The 26990-nt window shown below is 40.3% G+C and overlaps 1 protein-coding gene across 1 annotated transcript in view; it reads right to left on the reverse strand.

The window, feature by feature from the left end:
- Positions 1-26990, reverse strand: part of CD109 (CD109 molecule) — a 159516-nt gene that overhangs the window by 51654 nt on the left and 80872 nt on the right. Inside the window, exons 11-17 of the mRNA XM_001927545.7 lie at positions 26538-26762; positions 25668-25769; positions 25516-25578; positions 24971-25147; positions 21724-21876; positions 4603-4677; positions 3714-3774 (exon numbers count right to left, since the gene is read on the reverse strand). Of these exons, the coding sequence (XP_001927580.3) occupies positions 3714-3774; positions 4603-4677; positions 21724-21876; positions 24971-25147; positions 25516-25578; positions 25668-25769; positions 26538-26762 (856 nt within the window). The remainder of the gene's footprint in view (positions 1-3713; positions 3775-4602; positions 4678-21723; positions 21877-24970; positions 25148-25515; positions 25579-25667; positions 25770-26537; positions 26763-26990) is intronic.

Here is a 26990-nt window from a genome sequence, read left to right on the forward strand (position 1 = left end):
CAAAGTTTAGGGAGCTTAATGGATTTTCTCAGGGTCATAAAGCCAGAATTCAAAGCCAGAAGCATTTAATGGCAAATTCCTTTCTTAACCACTATGCTGTTTCACAGCCGACAGAGAGAAAGAATTAAGGATGGTTCCAGGTTTCTGACTTGGACATCTGAGTAGATGATAGTTTCATTAACAAAGATATGGAATCATATCACCCCAAGGCCTCCTACATCAGTCAAGTCACACTGGAAAAATGAAGGCTGTGAGGACAGAAAAGATCATAAAATTGGTTTGTAACATATCAAATTTAAGGTATTCGTGGGGCATCAGGGAGAAGAAACATGAGTATTATAAACAGTCGAATTGCTCATAGTTGGGGTTTTTTGACCACTCCTGTGGCAGGCAGAAGTTCCCAGGCCAGGGATCGAAGTGGAGCCACAGCTGTAAGCAGAGCCACAGCAGTGACAGATCCTTAATTGCTGAGCCACAAGGGAGCTCCCAGAGTTGGGTTTAATGAGGAAGGTGTCGTGGAAGAACAAGGGACCAGGGAAGAATTCTACCCAACTGACTGACCACATGGTCAAGGCACTGGGGTGAAATAGGTACAGGAGGAGTCAGTGACCCAGAATAATCAGAAGTCATGACCAAAGAAGACATTTAACAGAAGTAGGGGAGTGAATGCATGTACAAAGAAGGAGGGCAAGCATTTGAAGTGTGAGGGTAAAGAGCAAAGAGCCTGTTAGATGGACCAACCACATGGACATTCAAATCTCCCAGGATGACAACAGGAGTAAGACTGAATCTTTTTTTTTTTTTTTTTTTTTTTTTGGCTTTTTAGAGCCGCACCCAGGGCATATAGAGGTTCCCAGGTTAGGGATCGAGTTGGAGCCGCATCTGTGACCTACACCACAGCCACAGCAATGCCAGATCCTTAACCCTCTGGGCAAGGTCCCAGATCGAACCTGCATCCTCATGGATCCTAGTCAGGTTCATTAACCACTGAGCCATGAAGGGAACACCCAAGACTGAATCTTCTCTGACAATCATCAATGTATAGACAGGGAAAGGGAAAGTAGGTGACAGAATGCTGATTAAAGAATCCGTAGGAGTTCCTGTTGTGGCTCAGTGGTTGGCGAATCCGACTAGGAACCATGAGGTTTCAGGTTCAATCCCTGGCCTTGCTTGGTGGGTTGGGGATCTAGTGTTGCTGTGAGCTGTGGTATAGGTGCAGACACAGCTCGGATCCCGCGTTGCTGTGTCTCTGGCATAGGCCAGCGGTTACAGCTCCAACTCGACCCCTGGCCCTGGGAACCTCCATATGCCGTGGGAGGGGCCCAAGAAATGGCAAAAAGACAAAAAAAAAATCTGTAATTGAAATTTTTTTCTGGCCACACCTGTGGCATATGGAAGTTCTCAAGCCAAGGATCAAACCCACACCACAGCTGTAACCTGCACCAAAGCTGCAGCAACTTGAGACCCTTAACCCACTGTGCCACACAGGAACTTCCTGAAATTTGGTGGCTTCAAATGATAAGGGGATTTTTAACTGTGAGTTACTGAACAATAGTCTTGAAGTAGCCAAGAAAATACTGAACACTAGGCACCTACTGACCCTGAACCAGAAAACAGGCAAAAACATTAGTGTCAATCACTTGAGAATGTTTCTAGAAACATAAGATGCAACATGGGAGTCAGGTTTCTTCCATCACAGTGAGAAGTTAGAAGACTCGCAGAAAAGGTGAGGGATATGACAGGTATCACAACCATAGAATGAGGACTGCAGTGGCCATCAGGATTCAATGAGTGAACATAAACAAAGATGGGTGAGAGCTGAGAAAGACAGAGAGCCTTTCATCTGCAAAGAGCATAATGACTTCATAAAATCTTTGAGATGACAAAATTATCCTATGAACCTTACACAGAGGCTCAGGTATCTTGTGGTGTCAAGAACCAACCCAAAGCTGGGGAATGTGAGGTAACTGCGAACACCAGACAGAAGTAGGGAATTCACGGCTGTGACAGCTCTGGGGTCTTTCAAGATGATTTCATATAAGAGAAAAACTTCTAGAATCAATCATTTTCATTTATACATTTACTTCCATCAAACTGTTTTATGACTTCTTCCAAAAAGCACACTTCTTTTAATGAGGTAAGTGGTCAACTCTATTCAGCAATTCAGGGAACGAGGATGTACAGATGTGACCCTACCCAGGAAGAACTCTGATTGATGAGGCGCACCCACATGTGTGTGTGTGTCTGGTGTGTGTGTCTGGTGTATGTGTGTGTGTGTGTCTGGCAGCATACTTTAATGGCATCAGGATGATATTCTAGGTGAACAACAACAAGTTGGAGAACAAAAATGTTTCAAAAATACAATGCTTCTTTTAATTAATTCCAAAATAACACCACACTGTTGGTGAGAATGTAAACTGCTACAACCACTATAGAAAACAGTATGGAGGTACCTCAGAAAACTAAATATAGAACTACCATATGCCCCAGAAATACCACTCTTGGGCATATATCCAGATAAAACTTTCCATGAAAAAGACACATGCATCTGCACGTTCAATGCAGCACTATTCACAATAGCCAAGGTATGGAAACAACCTAAATGCCCACTGACATATGAGTGGATTAAGAAGATGTGGTATATATACACAATGGAATATTACTAAGGCATAAAAAACAAAAAAAATGCCATTTGCCGCAACATGGATGGAACTAGAGACTCTCATACCAAGTCAAGTAAGTCAGAAAGAGAAAGACAAATACCATACGATATCACTTATATCTGGAATCTAATATACAGCACAAATGAACCTTTCCACAAAAAATAAATGCACGGAGTTGGAGAACAGACTTGTGGATGCCAAAGGGGAGTGGGAGGGAATGGGATGGACTGGAAGTCTGGGATTAGTAGATGCAAACTATTGCATTTGGAATGGATAAGCAATGAGATCCTGCTGTATAGCACAGACAACTATGAACTATATCTAGTCATTTATGACGAAACATGATGGAGGATAATGTGAGAAAAAGAATGTATATATATATGTGTGTGTGTCTGTGTGTGTGACTGGGTCACTTTACTGTACAGTAAAAAATCAACAAAATAAAAATCACTATTAAAAAAAATAAAATAACACCACAGTTTGCAATACAAATTAGAGGCATAGGATCTTCCAATATGTCCAAAAATACAATTGTATCAGGAAATTATAGAGAGAAAATGGAATGCATTCATTACAAAGATCTAAACATGAGCTGAGGAGTTCCTATTGTGGCTCAGCAGCAACAAACCCGACTAGTATCCTTGAGGACATGGGTTTGATCTCTGGCCTCGCTCAGTGGGTTAAGGATCTAGCAGTGCCTTGAGCTGTGATGTAGGTCACAGATGCAGCTCAGATGTGGCATTGCTGTGGCTGTGGTGTAGGCCAGTGGCTACAGATCCAATTCACCCCTAGCCCTGGGAACTTCCATATGCCATGGGTGTGGCCCTAAAAAAGAAAAAGAAAAAAAATTTTTTTAATAAACAGGAGCTGAAAGAACATTCCATGTATTTCCAAGTACATTATACCTCAAACACTGTAGGATAAGAGAAGAGAAAATGGAAATTACAATATCCACGTTCAACCAGAAAGTATTTATATTTATGTAAGTAACTAAATACATGAGATGAAAGGTATAAAGACTTTAAAAGCACTTTAACAGGTTTTACTTACAAACACCATCAATGAAATCCTTCACGAGGTTTGCATCTGTCAATACCCAGAGGCCACACTCCTAGAAAGAATAATTTTAATTTTCTTTTAAAAGTTTAAATGCTCTCTAAATTGCTAGTCCCCCATACTCCTAACTCACTCTTGTGCATTGGTTTCTGTGCAGCATGTGAAAATATTTCCCTTTTCTTAAACTCTTGCTGATTTTTGATAGGTTAGGTACATACATGAGCATACGTTCCCTCTCTCATACCCGGACAAACACACGCACACGCACACACACACACACACACACACACACACACACACACACAAGCATGCATGTGCACATACACACACAAGGCAGAAAGAGCCATTTCAAAGTCAAGGAAAGGGATATAAAAGAAAGGAATTATTTGTTTAATGATAATTCCATTATTTCTCTAAAGGTAAATCTATTCATTTTCCTTTAAAACTAGAAAGATGACTATCTTCCCATTTCAAATTACACTTGTATAATATACTGCACTTCTGCAAAACATTTAATAAAAAGTTAACATTTCAGGAAGTTCCTGTTATGGCTCAGGGGAAACAAATATGAATAGTATCCATGAGGATGCAGGTTCAGTCTCTGGCCTCGCTCAGTGGGTTAAGGATCCAGCATTGCCGTCAGCTGTGGTGTAGGTCACAAATGTGGCTCGGATCTAGTGTTGCTGAGGCTGTGGTATAGGCTTGCAGCTGCAGTTCTGATTTGACCCCTAGCCTGGGAACTTCCACATGCCACTTTTTAGAGTACGGCCCTAGAAAGACAAAAAAAGTTAACATTTCTTAATTCAGATCATTAACTCTGAAAGTGTTTGCAACAGTAAAAGAGCGTAATGTATTTGCAAATTATATAGCACACTAAACATACCTGAAAGACCGCAAAAGAATTCATGAACATGCCTAAATAATATCCTGTGTTATAAAGTTCCAATTCATGGACCACCTAAGGAGAAGATAAAATATACAGAATAAATAGATTCATATAGACCTGTTCTGCTCTCTGCCACATTTCTTTTACATAACTTAGCTAACAGACAGCCCTATGGTTATCAAATTTGAAAATGACACAAATGGAAGAATAATGAATAAGTAAATATAATGCTCATAATTTCATCAACCAAAATTACATTTCTTATTTATGCTAATTTTTTATTCTGTTCAGCAATCCAGAGTTCCTAAGATGAGTGGGCCTGTTGACAAGACCAACATGTACAGGTCGGCATTAAAAAGGACTTGGAGTTCCCCGGTGGCACAGCAAGTGGAGGACCTGGTGCTGTGACTTCAGCAGCTCAGGTCACTGTTGTGATACAGTTTCAACATCTGGCCTCGGAACTTCTGCATGACTCATACTTTTGGCAAAGATAAATGGGTTAAATTTGATGGTTAACACAAGTTCTAAAGAATGTCAATGAACTAAATTCTTTGAAATAACAGAGACAATTCACGAATGAGGAAATGCAAATTACGAATAAGCAGAAAAAAATATTCAACCTCACTGATAAAGTGATGCAAATTACATCAGTGAGACAGCTTTTCAAAAACAAACATTTGCCCATATCACATTAACAGTGCTATTTTTTTTAAAGAACAGTACTCATGACTAGCAAGATGAATAAAATAGGCTAGAAGATTGCATAAAATTGGCACCACCATTAAACACAGAATTAGAATAGGACCCAGCAATTCCACTCATATATATATTTATACCCAAAGAACTGAAGACAGGAACTCAAAGAGATCTCTGTATGACAATGTTCATTGCAACACTAGTCACAATAGCCAAAAGGTAGAAACAACCTAAGTATCTATCAACAGAGGGATAAACAAACAAAAGGTGGAATATACACACCATGGACTATTATTCAGCCATGAGAAGAAAAAAAGTTCTGCTACAACACGGATGAGCCCTGAAAACAGTGTGCTCTGTGAAATGAGATGACACAAAAGGACAAATATTGTATGATTCCACTATGTGAAATATCAGGAATAGGCAAATTCATAAACAGAAGTAGATTAAGGGTATCAGGGTTGCTATATGAAGTGGAAAATGGAGGTTACTGCTTCATGGTTACAGAGTCTCTATTCAGAGTGATGAATAGTTTCAGAAATAGTGGTGATGGTTGTACAACATGATGAGTGTAATTATTATTATGAGTATTTGAGTATTGTGAGCATTATTATAAAAATATACCAAACTTTATTTTTTAAAATGAATGCAATGGCAAATTTTATGATATATATTTTTTACTATGGTAAAAAAGCTAAGACAAAATACCCTTTTGATAACATTTTGATACATTTCCCTATTTACATAAGCATTTAAGACAGACAAATTAAGAAAAAGGCAGAAATAAAAATTATGAAAAATTCTAAGTAGAAGTTTAGAAACGCATCAAGTTTAAAATTAAACACCCAAACCGCTGCTTCTGCTATGCTAACAACCACTGCTTCATCCACAGTAAGTAAAGAGCACCAGAAGAAAATAATAGCATGAGAAAACAGAACATTTCATAATGTCTCAACAGGTAGGTCAGTATAGTTAGCCTGACCATAGACAACAGAGCCATGGCCAGACAGGACAGAGGTAAAGGGTTTTAGTTCCATAATGCAAACTCTGCCACAGAACACCAAGAAGTGCAGGATGGCTTTCTGCTGACCATGTGACTTAATGGATTATCTAGGAGGAAGCATCTCTTGCATAAAGTAGTCCTTCTTTCCTCACTAGCTGAGTGAAAAGGCACTGCCAAAGCTATAGCAGGGGAAGACTGGTGTCTGAAGATTAGTCCTGGAAGATCTAGGACACTTAAGTTAATCCAAGGCATGCAAGAGTCTATGGGCAGCACATTTTTAACAAGAACCAAAGAAGCCAGAAGAGTCTCTTATCATAGGCTGCTGACTCCCTCCTCCAGAGCCAGCTCTGTAGAAACAGTAAAGGCAAGAAACTTGGATGAGTGGAAGGAGAAAACCATCGGAAGAGGAAAGGACATCCTGAATTGAAGTCCTGGAGGAAGTGGGTGGCAAAAAGCTGCTAGAGGCAACAGTCGGATGATAGGATGGAGGGAAGGTTTATGTGCGTGCAAGTGTCTGTGTGTGTGTGTGTGTGTGTGTGTGTGTGTGTGTGTGTGTGTTTTCCTTTCTCTTTTTTACCAAAGTATGGTTGTTTACAATGCTGTGCTAGAGTTCCTGTTGTGGCTCAGAGGTTAACGAACTTGACTAGTAACCATCAGGATGTGGGTTTGATCCCTGGCCTAGCTTACTGGGTTAAGGATCTGGTGTTGCCGTGAGCTGTGGTGTAGGTCACAGGTGTGGCTCAGATCTGGTGTTGCTGTGGCTATGGTGTAGGTCAGCAGCTATAGCTCCAATTGGACCCCTAGCCTGGGAACCTCCATATGCCAGAGGTGCAGCCCTAAAAAGACAAAAAGACAAAAAAAAAAAATGTTGTGCCAATCCTGCTATACAGCAAAGTGATAACCTAGCAATCCCGCTCCTGGGCATATATCTGGACAAAACTACAATTCAAAAAGATACATGTAGCCCTAGGTTCACTGCAGCACTATTCACAATAGTCAAGACGTGGAAACAACCTAAATGTTCATCAACAGATGAATGGATTAAGAAGATGTGGTACATATACACAATAATGCCATTCACAGCAACATGGATGGAACTAAAGATTCTCAAACTAAGTGAAGTAAGAAAGAGAAAGACAAATACCATATGATACCACTTATATCTGGAATCTAAAATATGGCACAAATGAGCCTATCTATAAAAGAGAAACAGACTCACAGACATGGAGAGCAGACTCGTGGTTGCCAAGAGGGAGGGGAGAGGGAGAGGGATAGATGGGGAGTTTGGGGTTAGTAGGATGCAAACTATTCTATTTAGAATGGATAAGCAATGGGGTCCTGCTATATAGCAGAGGAAGCTATTCCAGTCTCCTGGAGGAAGGCTTTTCAGTTCTGCTCTTGCTTCTCTTCAGATGGTACCATTTCTTTCAATTTCTCTGCCCAAACCAGCAGGCAGCAGGCAGCAGGCTGGCAGTCTGGACAGGATGATACAGGTCAGCACCTCTGCCCTTCTGCTGTGAATGAGAAAGGAAACAGAACCTGGTCCTCCAACTCCTCCAAACCCTCAGGGCTGGGGGTCATCACCTCAGAACACTGCTTCTTTCCAGGCTGTTTTTCCCGAAGAAAAAGCTTAAAAGCGAACCACTGAGTGGCAGGAGGGATCACAGAGACCATCAAGAATAGTTTTCTAGTTCCTGACATCCACCCTCCCCCTCTTTAAACTCACAAGACTTACACAGATGGGAGCCTGATGTTCAGCCTTACCCTACCCTAGGAATTTCCAAATGCCACAAGTGCAGCCCTAAAAACCAAAAAAAGAAAAGAAAAATTAGGTGGACAGACTGAAGCAAAATGTATAATTTCTCACAAATGGATTGATTCTACAAGATGACCAAATTAGCCTACACATATATATCATACTTCCCGATGTTTTGTTAATCACGATGCTTAATTAACGGACATAGGTTATAAAGTCTAGATTTCAACTGACAATGGCTACAAGGATACATCAAGAATTTAAAATAAAAATGAAATGGCTGAGGAGGGATTAAGATAGAGGAATAGAAGGACCTGGAGCTCCTAAAAACAACAAAATTCACAACTAAAGGCTGAGCAATCTTTAACCAAATGGACCGGAAACCTTCAAAAAGATATCCTACTCCAGAAGACAAAGAGGAGGCCACATCCACAGGTAGGAGGGGTGATTTCGTGATATAAGCAAACCCATACCTCCTGGGTGGGAAGCCCCACAGATTGGAAACTAAATGGTTCACAGAGACTCACCTACAGGAGTGAGAGTTTTGAACACCACATCAAACTCTCTCATGTAGGGATCTGGCACTGGGAGAAAGAGTCCTGGAGCAACTGGCACTGAAGGCCAGTGGGGCTTGTGCACAGGAGATCCACAGGACTGGGGGAAACAGAGAACCCATTCGTAAAAGGTGCACACAGACTTTCACGTGCACCAGGTCCCAGGGCAAAGCAAAGTCTCCATAGGAATCTGGGTCAAACCTGACTGCAGTTCTTGGAGGGCATCCTGGGAAAACAGGGGGGAATGTGGCTTTTTGGGGGGAAGACATTGGAAGCAAAGCTCTTGGGAATATTCAGCAGCCTTGCCTTTCTCTGGAGGGTGCCATTTTGGGAAAATCTAGCCCCACCTGTCAGTGCTGAGAAGCCCCAGGGCAAATAACAATCAAGGTGGGACCACAGCCCCGCCCTTCAGTAAAAAGGCTGCCTAAAGATCCCTCAGGCACACAGCTGCCTCTAATCCCATCCAGAGACTAAGCCCCACCCACCAGAGGGATTTGAATCAGCTCCACCTACCAGGGGGCAGGCATCAGCCCCTCCCATCTGGAAGCCTACAACAAGCCCCCATACTGACTTCAGCCACAAGGGGAGCAGACACCAGAAGAAAGAGAGGCTACAACTCTACTATCTGTAAAAAGGTCACCACACCAAAAATCTACAAAAATGAAAAGACAGAGAACTATAACTCAGATGAGGGAGAAAGGAAAAACCCCAGAAAAACAGCTAAGTGAGGAGGAGATTCTCAGCCTCCAGGAAAAAGACTTTAGACTGTTGATGCTGAAGATGATGCAAGGCATTGGAAATAAACTGGAGGCAAAGATGGATAACTTACAGGAAACACTGAGCAAAGAGATACAAGATGTAAAACTTCAACAAGAAGAGATGCAAAATACAATAACTGAAATAAAAAATTCACTAGAAGCAGCTTACAGCAGAATACAGGAGGCAGAAGAACGAGTAAGTGAGGTAGAGGACAGATTAGTGGAAATCACAGATGCGGAACAAAAAGAGAAAAAAGATTGAAAAAAAATGAAGAGAGTCTCAGAGAACTTTGGGACAACGTTAAACGCACCAACATCCGTATTATAGAGGTGCCAGAAGGAGAAGAGAGAGAGAAGGGGCAGTAAAAATATTCCAAGAGATAACAGCCAAAAACTTACCTAACATGGGAAAGGAACCCCTCACTCAAATCCAGCAAGCACAACAAGTACCATATAAAATAAACCAAGGAGGAATACACCAAGACACATAATAATCAAACTGACCAAAATTAAAGACAGAGAGAAAATCTTGAAAGCAGCTAGGGAAAAGAAACAAGTAACATACAAGGGAACCCCAATAAGGTTATCAGCAGATTTTTCAGCAGAAACTCTGAAGGCCAGAAGGGAGTGGCATGATATACTTAACGTGATGAAAGGAAAAAACCTCCAACCAAGAATACTCTACCCAGCAAGGCTCTCATTCAGATTTGAAGGAGAAATCAAAAGCTTCACACATAAGCAAAAGCTAAGAGAATTCAGCAACACTAAACCAACCTTACGACAAATACTAAAGGCAGGAAAGAAAAGATCAGCAATAGGAAACAAAAATTCCACAAATGACAAGGCTCACCAGTAAAGGTATATGTACAGTAAAGATACGAAATCATCCATGCACAATTATACCATCAAAATCAGAAATCATGAGATAAAGGTGGGTACAAATGCAGGACACCGGAGATGAATTTGCAATTATGAAAATAACAACTTAAAACAATCTCATATACATATAGACTCTTACATCAAAACTTCAGAATAACTGCAAGCCAAAAATCTACAATTGATACACAAACAAGGAATCTCTGGAGAAGAAATATATCTCATAGTAAATAAGTGCATAATTCACCATGAATGGGGTCATTTGACGTCGTTCTTGGAATGCTGAAGTCTTCTTATATCTGATTCTGATTTCCTCTCCATCAAAGAACTTATGATAATTATAATTTAATAATGCCACTGTACAATTAAATAATACAGTTCTATAATTGCATTATTAATAACCATTTCTCTCCATGGTACAATGTAAAGTCTATAATGTCTTGTTTATAACATCACCTAGAATGGTGTAATGCCTTTATTGAAGAATCAATGAGATGGAACAAATTGTGAGGACATATTTATATAGTTACACTGTTTTTTAACCAACTTATGCATTTTATATTTTACTTATTTTCAGAGGGTGTATTATTTTTGTTATGCTTACCAGTTAAGTTATTCTTTTTACTATGCTATATAAAATATTTAATGGTATATAAGGCTTTATTCTTTATAAATTTTAGTTGCATAATATAAAAATTTAGTATAATGCTAATTTTTAAAGAAATATTGAAATGTAATAGATAAAACTAAGTAGTAAAGATGACAGCCATAAAATTGGGATAAAGTATAGAATAAATTTCCTATTTGTCTCAGCATATTTTCCATTCCAATTCTCCAGTGGGAGTCACTTAATCTGTTTCTTAAGATGAATGTTATAATAATCTGTGTGAATGTAATTGTGTGTAAATGTATGTATTTTATTCTGTAAAAAAATAAATAAAAATAAATAAATAAATAAAAATAAAAAAATAATAAATAAATAAAAAACTTCCAACAAACAAAAGTCCAGTACCACATGGCTTCACAAGTGAATTCTATCAAACATATAGAGAAGAGCTAACACCTCTCTTTCTGAAACTATTTCAAAAAATTGCAGAGGAAGGGATTCTCCCAAACTCATTCTATGAGGCCACCATAATTCTGACATCAAAACCAGACAAAGATACCACAAAAAAAGAAAACTACAGGCCAATTTCACTGATGAACATTGATGCAAAAATCCTCACCAAAATCCTAGCAAACAACGTCCAACAATACATTAAAAGCATTGTACATCATGATCAAGTGGGATTTATCCCAGGGATGCAAGGATTCTTCAATACCCACAAATTCATCAGTGTGCTACACCACATTAACAAACTGAAGAATAAAAACCATATGATCCTCTCAATAGATGTGGAAAAAGCCTTTGACAAAATCCAACACCCATTTCTGATAAAAACCCTTCAGAAAGTGGGCAGAGCAGGAACCTACCTCAACATGATAAAGGCCATATATGACAAACCCACAGTGAACTTCATCCTCAATGGAGAAAAGCAGAAAGAATTCCCGCTGAGATCAAGAACAAGACAAGGATGTCCGCTCTCACCACTACTCTTCAACATAGTTCTGGAAGTCCTAGCCACAGCAATCAGAGAAGTAAAAGAAATAAAAGGAATCCAAATTGGAAAGGAAGAAGTAAAACTATCACTATTTGCAGATGACATGATACTATACCTAGAGAATCCTGAAGACTCTACCAGAAAACTGTTAGAACTCATCCATGAATTTGGCAAAGTCGCAGGATACAAAATTAATACACAGAAATCGATGGCATTTCTATACACTAACAACGAAAGAGCAGAAAGAGAAATTAGGGAAGCAATCCCATTTACCATCACATACAAAAGAATAAAATACCTAGGAATAAATCTACCTAAAGAGACAAAAGACCTGTATTCTGAAAACTATAAGACACTGATGAAGGAAATCAAAGATGACACAAATAGATGGAAAGACATACCATGCTCATGGATTGGAAGAGTTAATATTATCAAAATTACTATACTACCCAAGGCAATCTACAGATTCACTGCAATCCCTATCAAACTACCAAGGACATTTTTCACAGAACTTGCACAAAATATTTTAAAGTTTGTTTGGAAGCACAGAAGACCCAGAATAGCCAAAGACTTCCTGAAAAAGAAAAATGGAGCTGGAGGAATCAGGCTCCCGGACTTCAGACTATACTACAAAGAAACAATCCTCAAAACCACATGGTACTGGCACAAAGACAGAAATATAGATCAGTGGAACAGGATAGAAAGCCCAGAATTAAACCCATGCACCTATAGTCAACTCATCTATGACAAAGGAGGCAAGAAAATACAATGGAGAAAGGACAGCTTGTTCAATAACTGGTTCTAGGAAAACCGGACAGCCACATGGAAAAGAATGACATTAGAACACCCCTAACACCATACACAAAAATCAACTCAAAATGGATTAAAGACCCATGTATAAGACCAGACACTATAAAGCTCTGAGAGGAAACATAGGCCAAACACTCTCCAACATAAATGATGGCAACATCTCAGATCCGCCTCTTAAAGTCATGACAGCAAAAACAAAAATAAACAAATGGGACGTAATCAAACTGAAAAGTTTCTGCATAGCAAAGGAAACCCTAAACAAAACGAAAAGACAGCCCACAGAATGGGAGAAAATCTTTGCAAGTGAATCAACTGACAAGGGATTCATCTCCAAAATTTATAAACACCTTCTGCAGCTCCATTCCAAAAAAACAAACAATCCCATCAAAAAATGGGCAGAAGATCTAAACAGACAGTTCTCCAAAGAAGGTATACAGATGGCCAAAAAACACATGAAAAGATGTTCAACATCATTCTCATGTTTCTCATTCGTAGAGAAATGCAAATCAAAAACATGATGAGGTACCACCTTACACCAGCCAGAATGGCCATCATCCAAAAGTCTACAAACAATAAGTTCTAGAGAGGGTGTAGAGAAAAAGGAACCCTATGATACTGTTGGTGGGATTGTAAATTGGTGCAACCACTGTGGAAAGCAGTATGGAGATTCCTCAGAAAACTAAACATAGAACTACCATTTGATCTAGCAATTCCACTCCTGGGCATCTATCCAGAGAAAACCATGACTCAAAAAGACACATGTACTCCGATGTTCATTGCAGCACTATTTGCAATAACCAAGACATGGAAACAACCTAAATGTCCATTGACAGAGGAGTGGGTCAAGAAGACGTGATACATATACACAATGGAATATTACTCAGCCATTAAAAGGAACGAAATACTGTCATTCTTAGCAACATGGATGGACCTAGAAATTATCATGCTAAGTGAGGTCAGCCATACAATGAGACACCAACATCAAATGCCTTCACTGACATGTGGAATCTGAAAAAAGGACAGACTGAACTTCTTTGCAGAACAGATGCTGACTCACAGACCTTGAAAAACTTATGGTCTCTGGAGGAGACAGTTTGGGGGGCGGGAGGATGTGCTTGGGTTGAGGGATAGAAATTCTGTGAAATTGGATTGTGATGATCATTATACAACTACAGATGTGATAAAAACATAAAAAAAAGAAAAAACGAAATGGCCAATGAATAATAGTTCAGTTTGTGTAACACTAGGTGTTCATCTATTTCTTGGTTAGTATGTTGTCTGCAGATTAACATGATTCCACTCTCTCAATATACCACAAATTCCTGATTTAACAGGGACTATAATTATTTATAACCACTATGTACAATCAAAGTAGAGGGAAAAGGCAAGATGGCAGAGGAGTAGGGGGAAACGCTCGCTCTCTCCCACAAACACAGCAAGAAAAACACATCTACAGGTTAAACAACTTTCACAGAAGAGCAATTATTCGCTGGCAGAAGAACCTAAACTCCAAGAACGGCAAGAATCTCGTGACATAACTGGGTGAAACAAAACAAAAGAGCAGAGTGAGAGAAGGGGAATTGGGGCTGGATGGGCACTCCCGAAAGGGAACTGTGGAGGAGAAAGGGATCCCACACCCTGGAAAGTCACCTACTCGATGGAAAGATCAACCGAATCAGAGGGATCTCCAGATGCAGAGAAGAGCACAGTAGTAAGTCTGAGTTCTGAACAGCAGAGTGAAAACTGAACAGATCATCTGAACTACTGGCACAATCACTGCAAACCAAGACGCTTGGGTGGGGGCTGAGCACCGAGACCTCAGCTCTGGAGGTTAGCCCAGGAACAGGCTAGGGTGGGCGGTGCTGAGACTGCTTAGGGGACCAGGAACCCGTCTGTCCAGTTCTCAGGGCAGAGACTGTCTGGGAGACTAGGAAGCCGAGCATTGCAGGTGCAGGGAGCAATACGCTAAGGGCTGGGGGTGGAAAGCCACATCAGAGGGAACCCGGGAGAAGAGCTGGATCTGAAGGAGAGACAAGGCACCAGTGTTGGGGAGGGGAGAGGAGGGGGGGGTGGGCCACCATAGAATACTCCCCACACCACAGTGAGCTCACTTGCCCACCAGCTATCAGAAAGCTGTGCTTTCCAGTATATCCCCCCTCCCCCAACCCTGTGTGCACGTGCTGGACCTGAGGCTGCCTGACATCCCAGTTGGCTGACCTCACCATTTGCAGGAAGCCAACCACTGCAGGGGCTTTCCCTGCCCTGGCCTGCCTGCCTTCTGGAGGGGCTACACCCCCGCAGAGCAGCACCCAGCACTGCCAACCCCCCAGGAAAAGGCCCGCAGCCCAGAAAAGCTAGTACAAGCTCGGCCTGGCCGTACAAATCTGCCTCTATTGCATGTAATCCTGCCAATCCCTGCTGCCCTGGGGAAGAGTCCCTTGGGTTCTCAGCAGCCTGGTTGGTTGCTCCCGCCCTTGGGGGGTGCTGCACTCCCGTGGAATAGCTGACCAGCACCACAAGCCCCCTAGAAGAGCCCCACAGCCCAGTAACACCAAAGCAAGCTCTACACAGCCGTATGAAATCTGCTTCCATCACAGTGCAGACCTCCCAGTCCTGTCTGCCCTCAGGAAGTCCTCCCATGCTTCAAAGAGACCCTGTCAGCCCTGCCCACCCCCAAGAAAACCCATGTTGCCTCAAAGAAGACGACCAACAAAGACAGCACCCAGGAAACATTCCACAGCAGTGCCAAGGCAAACCCTGCCTGGACACGGGGAGTACAACTCCACCAAGAAAAAGAAAACAACAAGCAAGACGAAGAAGCTGAGAAACCATCCCCAGTTAAACCAACAGGAAATTTCACCTAAAGCAGTCAACAATGAAACAGATCTCTGCAGTCTGACAGACCTGGAGTTCAAAAGAGAAATAGTGAAAATACTGATGGAATTAAGAGAAGATATGAATAGTAATGCAGATACCCTCAGAAAAGAACTAGAAAATATAAGGAGGAGCCAAGAAAAACTAGAAAATTCATTTGCAGAAATACAAACTGAGCTAAGGGCAGTAAAAACCAGAATGAATAATGCAGAAGAACGAATTAGTGATGTGGAAGATAGAATAATGGAAATCACCCAATAAGTTCAGCAGACAGAAAACAAAATGAAAACACATGAAAGCAATATAAGTGACCTATGGGATAATATAAAGCAGGCCAATCTATGCATAATAGGAATTCCAGAAGGAGTAGAAAAAGATAAGGGAATGGAAAATATATTTGAAGAAATTATCACTGGAAACTTCCCAAATCTAAAGAATGCTGATTTCAAGATGCAGGAAGCACAGAGGGCCCCAAACAAGTGGAGCCCAAATAGACCCACATCAAGACACATTATAATAAAAATGGCAAAAGCTAATGCTAAAGAGAGGATCCGAAAGGCAGCAAGAGAAAAGCAAAATATTACCTATAAGGGAACCCCCATAAGGTTATCAGCTGATTTCTCTACAGAAACTCTACAGGCCAGGAGGGAATGGCAAGAGATATGTAAAGTGCTAAAAGGAAAAAATATGCAACCTAGAATATTCTACCCAGCAAGAATATCATTTAAAATAGAAAGGGAAATAAAATTTTTTTTCCAACAAACAAAAGCTAAAAGAATACAGCAATACAAAACCAGGCTAAAGAAATATTGAAAGGGCTTCTCTAAACCAAAAAGAAAGGATTGAGGAAGCCACAGTCAGTGAGCAGTCACTCAGATAAGCCAGCAAACAGATTTAATCATGAAAATGTTTAAAACAAAATAAAATTAAAAAGAAAAAAAAAGAGTCATCAAAATCATAAAATGTGGGCAAGGGATGTGAGGAAATGAATTCTCTTTTTTGAATTTTTTCTTTATTTCTTTTTTTTTTTTGATCTGTTTCTCTTCTTAATTTTAGTATAGTAATGAAGTGTTTGAACCTACAGGACCGTCAGGCTAAAATACATAATTATAGGAAGGGGTTAGCATACATTAAAAACAGGGAAACCACAAATCAAAACCAAATATTGCATTTGAAAAAAAGGAAAAGAAAAACACTCAAGCAGAAAATAATTGGAGACCATCCAAAAAAAAAGAAAGGAAGAATGGAGAATCATAGAATCAGCTGGAACACAAGGTCTAATGGGCAATAAATAATTATCTAACAATTATCACCTTAAATGTCAATGGACTGAATGCTCCAATCAAAAAAAGAGTAGCTAAATGGATAAAAAAAAAAAAGCAAAAATCTTCAATCTGCTGCCTACAAGAAACCCACCTTAGAACAAAGTACATGTATAGATTGAAAGTGAAGGGGTGGGAAAAAATATTTCATGCCAATAGACATGACAGGAAAGCAGGAGTTGCAACACTCATACCAGAAAAAATAGACTTTAAAACAAAAGACATAAAGAAAGACAAAGAAGGACACTTCTTAATGATTAAGGGATCCATCCAAGGAGAGGATGTTACTGTCATCAACATATATGCCCCAAATAGAGGAGCACCCAGATACATACAACAAATATTAACCAACATAAAGGAAGATATTGATGGGAATACAATCATAGTAGGAGACCTTAATACGCCCCTCACATCAATGGACTGATCCTCTACACAGAAAACCAATAAAGCAACAGAGAGCCTAAAGGAAACAATAGAAAAGTTAGACTTAATTGACATCTTCAGGACACTACATCCAAAAAAAGCAGAATACACATTCCTCTCAAGTGCTCATGGAACATTCTCAAGAATCGACCACATATTGGGACACAAAGCTAACCTCAATAAATTTAGGACCATAGAAATTATCTCAAGTATCTTCTCTGACCACAATGCCATGAAATTAGAAATCAACCATGGGAAAAGAAATGAGAAAAAACCTACTATATGGAGACTAAACAACATGCTACAAAAAAACCAATGGGTCAATGAGGAAATCAAGAAGGAAATTAAAAAATACCTTGAAACAAATGATAATGAAGACATAACCTCTCAAAAGCTGTGGGATGCTGCAAAAGCAGTGCTCAGAGGGAAATTCATAGCAATATACAGGCCTTCCTCAAAAAAGAAGAAAGATCTCAAGCTGACAACTTAACCCTCCACCTAAACGAACTAGAAAAAGAAGAACAAAAAAGACCTAAAGTCAGAAGAAGGAAGGAAATTATAAAGATCAAAGAGGAAATCAATAAAATAGAGACTTAAAAAACAATAGAGAAAATTAATAAGACCAAGAGCTGCTTCTTTGAAAAGGTCAACAAAATTGACAACCCCCTGGCCAGACTCACTAAAAAGAGGAGAGAAAGAACTCAGATAACCAAAATTATAAATGAAAAAGGAGAAATCACAACGGATACAAAAAACCATAAGAGAATACTATGAACAACTATACGGCAACAACTTTGACAATCTGGAAGAAATGGACAATATTCTAGAGTCTTACCGCCTACCAAAACTGAATCAAAAAGAAACAGACCAACTGAACAGACCGATCACTAGAAATGAAATTGAAGATGTCATAAAAACACTCCCTACAAATAAAAGTCCAGGACCAGATGGCTTCACAGGTGAATTCTACCAAACATATAAAGAGGAATTGGTGCCCATCCTCCTTAAACTCTTTCAAAAGGTCAAAGAAGAAGGAATACTCCCAAAGACATTCTATGAGGCCACCATCACCCTCATTCCAAAACCAGACAGAGATACCACCAAAAAAAAAAAACAATTGCCCAATATCACTGATGAATATAGACACAAAAATTCCCAACAAAATCTTAGCCAACCGAATCCAACAACATATCAAAAAAAATTATACAACATGACCAGGTAGGGTTCATCCCAGGTTCACAAGGATGGTTCAACATACGCAAATCAATCAGCATCATACACCATATTAACAAAAGAAAAGTCAAAAACCATATGATCATCTCAATAGACGCAGAAAAAGCATTTGACAAAGTCCAACATCCATTCATGATCAAGACCCTCACCAAAGTGGGTATAGAGGGAAGATTCCTGAACATAATCAAAGCCATTTATGATAAACCCACAGCAAATATAATACTCAATGGAGAAAAACTGAAAGCCTTCTCACTCAAAGCTGGAACAAGACAGGGATGCCCACTCTCACCACTGCTATTCAACATAGTTTTGGAAGTCCTAGCCACAGCAATTAAACAAACAAAAGAAATAAAAGGCATCCATATAGGAAGAGAAGAGATCAAACTGTCACTGTATGCAGATGACATGATACTATACATAGAAAACCCGAAGGACTCAACCCAAAAACTCCTTGAACCGATCAATAAATACAGGAAAGTAGCAGGATATAAGATTAACATTCAGAAATCAGTGGCATTTCTATATACCAACAACGAAATATTAGAAAAGGAATACAAAAATACAATACCTTTTAAAATTGTACCTCACAAAACCAAATACCTCGGCATACACCTGACCAAGGAGGTAAAGGACCTATATGCCGAGAACTATAAAACCTTAATCAAAGAAATCAAAGAAGATGTAAAGAAATGGAAAGATAGTCCATGTTCCTGGATTGGAAAAATCAATATTGTAAAAAGGGCCATACTACCCAAAGCAATCTACAGGTTCAATGCAATCCCTATCAAATTACCCAGGACATTTTTCACAGAACTAGAACAAACCATCCAAACATTTACATGGAACCACAAAAGACCCAGAATCGCCAAAGCAATCCTGAGAAACAAAAACCAAGCAGGAGGCACAACTCTCCCAGACTTCAAGAAATACTACAAAGCCACAGTCATCAAAACAGTGTGGTACTGGTATCAAAACAGACAGACAGACCAATGGAACAGAACAGAGAACCCAGAAATAAACCCTGACACCTATGGTCAATTAATCTCTGACAAGGGAGGCAAGAACATCAAATGGGAAAAAGAAAGTCTATTCAGCAAGCATTGCTGGGAAACCTGGACAGCTGCATGCCAAGCAATGAAACGAGAACACACCCTCACACCATGCACAAAAATAAACTCAAAATGGCTGAAAGACTTCACTATAAGGCAAGACACCATCAAACTCCTAGAAGAAAACATAGGCAAAACACTCTCTGACATCAACCTCATGAATATTTTCTCAGGTCAGTCTCCCAAAGCAACAGAAATAAGAGCAAAAATAAACCCATGGGACCTCATCAAACTGAAAAGCTTTTGCACAGCAAAGGAAACCCAAAAGAAACCAAAAAGACAACTTACAGAATGGGAGAAAATAGTTTCAAACGATGCAATGGACAAGGGCCTGATCTCTAGGATATATAAGCAACTTATACAACCCAACAGCAAAAAAGCCAATCAATCAATGGAAAAATGGGCAAAAGACCTGAATAGACATTTCTCCAAAGAAGATATACAGATGCCCAACAAACACATGAAAAAATGCTCAACATCGCCTATTATAAGAGAAATGCAAATCAAAACTACCATGAGATACCACCTCACACCAGTCAGAATGGCCATCATTAATAAATCCACAAATAACAAGTGCTGGAGGGGCTGTGGAGAAAAGGGAACCCTCCTGCACTGCTGGTGGGAATGTAAACTGGTACAGCCACTATGGAGAACAGTTTGCAGATACCTTAGAATCTATCCATAGAACTTCCATATGACTCCGCAATCCCACTCTTGAGCATATATCCGGACAAAATTCTAATTAAACGGGACACATGCACCCCGAATGTTCACTGCAGCACTATTCGCAATAGCCAAGACATGAAAACAACCCAAATGTCCATCGACAGATGATTGGATTAGGAAGATGTGGTCTATATACACAATGGAATACTACTCAGCCATAAAAAGGAATGACATAATACCATTTATAGTAACATGCATGGAACTAGAGGCTCTCATACTGAGTGAAATAAGTCAGAAAGACAAAGACAAATACCATATGATTTCACTTATAATTGGAATCTAATATACAGCCCAAATGAACATTTCCTCATAAAAGAAAATCATGGACCTGGAGAATAGACTTGTGGCCGCCCAGGGGAAGAGGGAGGGAGTAGGAGGTATCGGGAGCTTGGGGTTATCAGATACAACTTGGAATGGATTTACAATGAGATCCTGCTGAGTAGCATTGAGAACTGTGTCTAGATACTTACATTGTAACAGAACAAAGGGTGGAAAAAAATGTATACATGTAAGTGTATCTTAGCCCCCATGCTGTACCGCAGAAAAATAAATAAGTAAAATAAATAATTAAAAAAATAAAAATTTAAAATTTTTTTAAATTAAAAAAAAACAACGTAGAAAGCACTTCAAAATTATCTAAAGTGCTCTCCAACATCATTCAGAATTATTCCCATCCATTTCCCAGGACTTTCTCAAGAATATTCAACTAAAATATAATATCGGAGTTCCCTTTGTGGCTCAGTGGTTAATGAACCTGACTAGGATCCATGAGGATCTGGGTTTGATCCCTGGCCTCTCAGTGCATTAAGGATCTGGCGTTGCCGTGAGCTGTGGTGTAGATCACAGACGCAGCTTGGATCCAGCATTGCTGTGGATGTGATGTAGGCTGCCGCAAGTGCTGCTCCGATTCGACCCCTAGCATGGGAACCTCCATATGCCACAGGTGCAGCACTTAAAAAAAAAAAAAATCAATTAAAATATAATATTAAAATAAGGGAATACTCTAGGTGGCATTTCACAGATAAGACAGCAAAGACCACACAGCCTTTTTCCAACATGAGAACTAGAGTGCATATCCTTTTCATTTAAAAGCTTTACTGATTCTTGAGTTACACATGAAAAAGAACTAATGAAATTTCCTTTTGACACTTTAAGTAATGCAATAAAGTTTCTTTTTTTCCTCTTTTAACGTGCATCTTTTTTGAAGCTTCATAATTAATATTTATATGGAAGATGCCCAGAAAAACTGAGTAACTTCTCATAATGATCCAAACCATCACCTTTAAATAGCCTCTCCATCTAAAAACAAAGGAAGATGTGGGGTGGACAGAGAGTCATTAATGTATATTTTTATCATGAGAAAATGGCTATACTCACATTTTCCATTGTAATATCATTTGAGATGTTCATCAGATTCAGACTTTTGTCGACAGCTACAATCCCAACTACTGAGTCTGGCTGTGTCACAGAGACCCTAAGAGAGACTTTCTCAGATGGTTCAGCATTAGCTTTACTCCAAAACAGCTGTATCTGAGAAAGGGAGAAGACAGGATTGATAAGTTGCCCTTCTTTTAAGCATTTCCTGCATGTCTTACCATTAGCAGATCAATGGGAAAATCTAGCAAAGATTTGACATTTGCCTTAGCTCAGGGACCATTCTACAATACACAAGCCTTCTTTAGGGAAGGGAGTAAAAAGAAACTTCAAGGAGTTCCTGTTGTGACTCAGCGGTTTAAGAACCCGACACAGTGTCCGTGAGGATTCGGGTTCAATCCCTGGCCTCACTCAGTGGGTTAAGGAGTAGGAGGTCACAGATGTGGCTTGGATCTCATGTGGTTGTGGCGTAGGCAACAGCTGTAGCTCTGATTCAACCCCTACCCTGGGAACCTTCACATGCCGCAGGTGCAGCCCCCTTTAAAGAGAGAAAGAAGGAAGAAACGGAGGAAGGAAGGAAGGAGGGAAGGATGGGAATAGGAAACAAATTTCACTCACAGCGCCTCTCACAGAGGCATAAATCAGAGTTTCACTTCCCTACATTTTCTCCTCCCTTTCTCCACCTCCTGCCCCACAGTTGCTCACCTGGAGTGCTGAAGAGAAGACAGGTCTGGCTTGGGGGCTGCGTGGCAGTATCCAGGAAGGGGGAGAGGAAGACAGGAAAGAAGAAAGAAACTGACAACACCCACATGCTGGCCCCCTGGACTCAGAAGGGGGTGGGTGCCAGTGAGCTCCTCAGGCCTCAAGCATGACTTTCCAAGGCAGGAGGCCATCAGACCGAACACAGGCAGGGCCCCCAGCTCTGTGTCCCCACAGCTGCCTGAACTTCCCGTCACTACACTTAGCAAAGCTAGGTCCCACAAATACTCCTTAAAGGGCATCAATCCTCTTATCACAGCTGAACCCAATGGTTTTGTCATGAGGCCTCTTCCTACTAGGAATGTTGCTCTATTTCCATTCGCCACTGCCCTCATCAAAACAGCCTTAACGCCGCCGTGCCCCCCAGCTTGCCTAAATTTCAGAAATGTTTTTCCAGACCAAAAGCCCCTTTTCTTAGAAAACTTGCAATTGTGAATGCTTTCTCAGCCCCTTTGAGAAGTGAGCAGGAATGTTTTTCTGGAGGACCTGGAAGCCATTCTTTTCAAACGTAATCTAGAAAGAGCCCTGACTGATCTCCCAGTGTCTGTGGGCGAACAAGAGCCTAACATATAAAGTTAGCAAACACAGATGACCTAATCCTTTGACCAGCTCCTCCAGTACTTTTCCACTAACTCAGCCAGCACCTAAAAACCTTCCTCCTTGTGCTTTGATAGAGTCAAATGCAGTCTCTCTCTCCCACTACAACAGTCCTGAGTAAAGTCCTCTTGCCTGTTCAACCTGTCCAATGCAATTTGTCTTTGCCATGCCTCTTAAACCACTGCGCTCAGTTAATTTTTCTCCACTTAGATCTTAAAGAAGGGGGAAGGGGGGATTCAAACCTTGCACTTCTCACTCTTCACTCTGCACCTCAGAGACCCCACAGCTGCCACCTGTACTTCTGTGTGCATGATTTTTATTTTATCTCCAAATATGTAGTTTCTTTGAGAGTAAATGCAGTAAATGTTATCCTTTAAAAGTTAGAGGAAGAATTACCTTTGCAAACACAATGGAAACTACTTCGTTATCTCTCTTAAGAAATTCCTTGGAACTACGTTATTTATACACTCTGTTTCCTCAAAGTGGATGACCTTCTACACTGTGGCTTTTTTGGTTTTTTTTTTAATTTTTTTATTTAAGTATAGTTGATCTATAATGTTGTGACAACCTCTGCTGTACAGCACAGTGATCCAGTCATGCATACATACATATTCTTTTTCTCATACCATCTTCCATCATCTCACTTTCAGAGATGTGTGCCTCCATGTTCAAGCCTTACTCCTATTTTAAAACTCACCTTGGTCAGGGGATTTATGGGGTCACCAAAAGTCAAAGATTGTGCTCTGGAACTAACAGAATAGAGCATTGTCTTTTCAAGAATTCTTTTCACAAGACAGAAAAGAGAAGTTTGTCTTATATTTTGACAGTCAAAGTTAGAATTAGGAGTTCTCAATAAAAAAAATCCATGGATGATAACTGCCGCTTCTCCAAATTTTAGCAAATTAAGGGGGAAATGCTATCAGAGTGTACTCTGCAAATCAGTACTTTAAAGTAATGGTTATTTTGCCTCAGAGGTCCTGAAAAGACAGCAGCCTTTAGTGAGAATAATGGCTCGTTTTCATATGCATGAGATGACTGAGCTTCATTCGTCAGTCTTGCAATCCAATGACTTCTTAGAGTCTCCTATACAAGCTATACAACTTAGATTATAAAAATCACTGCTGTGTTTAGAAAACAAACCTCATACAGATTCCAAGTGCATAGTAGCCACACTCCTTGTAAATCTGCCCTGGGTTAGTTTCCAGGATGAAACAGAATAAACCCCAACCCAGTTCTGCTTCCACACAACACTATAGACAGCCTCCTACACCCTTCATGTCACTCCCACACCAGCATCAACAGCACACAAATTCTATATTGCCCTGGAATTCTAGGCCAGAGCAATATATGTACATATTGCTTTTAGGGGTGCACCTGAGGCATATGGAAATTCCCAGGCTAGGAGTCGAATTGGAGCTACAGCTGCCAGCCACAAGCCACAGCCATAGCCATGCCAGATCTGAGCCACACCTGCGACCTACACCATAGCTCATGGCAATGCCAGATCCTTAACCCACTGAGGGAGTCCAGGGATCAAAGCCGCATCCTCATGGATACTAGTTGGGTTTGTTTCCACTGAGCCACAGTGGGAACTCCAGGGCCAGAGCAACATCGACTCCACCGTTTGGGAAAACCTGAAAGCAAGCTTCATGGATTTGAGTTAAAGTCTTAAATCCAGGAATCATAACTTACAAACTAGACCCACAATGTCTAATAACTCAACATGTGAAAACAGATCTACAGTAATTAAATATAAAGAGGTTTATCCATAGTTCTAGAAAGGAATATAAATTTCTAACCAATTTGGTGTAACGATATTTTTCTAAAGAAATATTATTTTTCAGACTTCACTAATAGGAAGTTTCCTTTTAAACATCATTATCTTAAATCTTACCTTATTTTTAAAAACAAGCTGAACAGGAATTTTTAGAACATCATTTATAATTTCTCCATCATCTTCAATATAATACACAATGATACAAGCTTTTGGAGCCCAAGAATTTTCTGGTGTTAAGGAGAAGGTTGATGAATTTTGCTTGCCTACAGCTACCAACTGCCCCCTGGACACTACCTGAAAAGAACAATACATGAGTTTTATTTTATGCAGAAGCTAGTGAGCATCTCAGTGGCAACTGTGTTCATCATAATTTTAAGCATATACACAAATTCTTGACTTAAACCAACTTTGAGGAGTTCCCATTGTGGCTCAGTGAAAATGAATCTAACATCCATGAGGATGCAGGTTCTAGCCCTGGCCTTGCTAAGTGGCCTTGCTCAGAGTAAGACCAGTGATCAAACCTGCAACCTCATGAATACTAGATGGGTCTTAACCTGCTGAGCCAAAACAGGAACACCAGTAAGTTCAGTTTAGCCATGAGGTAGACACTATTTAAGATGATTCCATAATAGATCATAAATTTAGACTGTACAAGTGATTACCATATAGCTTAACTCCTTCAACTGCTTGTTGCCAATAACCACCAACTCAAAAGGTAATCCCACCTAGAAAAAAATATTTTAATTAATATAGAGTATTTAATACATACCAATGGCCAAGACAGTCCAATTATACTGTAATTATCAAGCATTACCTTTATATTTTCATCTCTTGTTTTCAGCTGGATGTATGTTTTACTGGGAGACTTAAACATACCATGAACTGCCATGCTACTCACACTATCAAGAAAAAAGGCCTATAACAAAAGCAAAAGGAGTCATAAGTTTTTAGTAACACCTTGAGAAAGGATGCTCTCTGCTGGGCAATCACTGAAAGGCAAATTCACTTTGACTTCTTTTCATGCAGGAAAAATACATTTCCCAAACACTGGGTCATCATTTTACAGCTGCTACTCTAAAGAAAGTGACAGCTGTACAACAGTAAGACAGTCTCCATCACTGTAATCTAAGAGGAAAGAGCACAGTCCTAATAGCTTCCTTCTGAAACAAAGGAATATGATCAGGAAACAGTGTGAGAAGAAAAAAATGAAATGAAAAATGCATCCCTTCCTCTACAAGCCACTCAGTCCACCATCATGAGAGTAACACTCCAGAGGCCACACTGGCCTGGCTGAGTAACCACGGAAAGGAAGCAGGTGGCTGGGGAGTGTGGGTCCCACGGCAGAGTGTAAGTGGGGAAACAATGCTCCCCTTTCATCTCAGCTCTGACTGAGATGAAAATACAGCTTCAAATGACTGCAAATCACCTAGCCTGGGAGTCAACGACTTCTCCCCCATATGTTCAGGTCACTATCTTACTGTGCTCTTCAAGTGGATTCACAAGGAAGAGTTCGGTCTAACTTAACCACTTCATGAAATCACTTTTAACCCTCTTCCCTGTCCTTTTAAATATAAACATGTTCATTTCCTATTCACTCTGACCTCCCAACAGGTTGAGGGCCCATCACAGGATTTTAATGTTACTGCTGCTGTTGCAGTAACAGAAAGATGGGAAACAGAGGCACCTTCAATTGCAGCTCACTGGAATCAGCCAGGATTGGGAATTCAATCTTGAAGACTCCATTGTCGGGGACAGTATGATTTATGACCTGGATAGGCCCTGCCTCTTGATCCATACTGTCCCATCTGCTCCAGGACTTGGTATAGTTTTTCTGGGTCACCGTTATAACAACATTATTTCTTCTTTCTTCGGGAGTCAGTTGACTGCCATCAGAGCGGGTCACCTTCACCTGATGGTCAAAAGAAAATACTTTAAAATTAGGCAAGCGAGAGAAGCAAAGGATTTAAGTTTTGTTGAATCCAGCTCCCATCTGTGCTGTTCCCATGAAACTGAACTCTCCAAAGTCACCAGCAGCCCCCAGCTTCCAGATTCAGTGGTCTCTCCAGGCAGTCTCCACTCCCTTCTTGGTATTATGGCTCCTCCTGCCTTCCACGGCATCACAATAAGCTCCTTCTCT

The sequence above is a fragment of the Sus scrofa genome, chromosome 1 (genome assembly GCF_054392235.1).
Source record: "Sus scrofa isolate SSC_HxYL_T2T_F1_AM1 chromosome 1, Sscrofa_HxYL_maternal_Yorkshire_Landrace_v2.0, whole genome shotgun sequence".
Lineage (NCBI taxonomy): Eukaryota > Metazoa > Chordata > Mammalia > Artiodactyla > Suidae > Sus > Sus scrofa.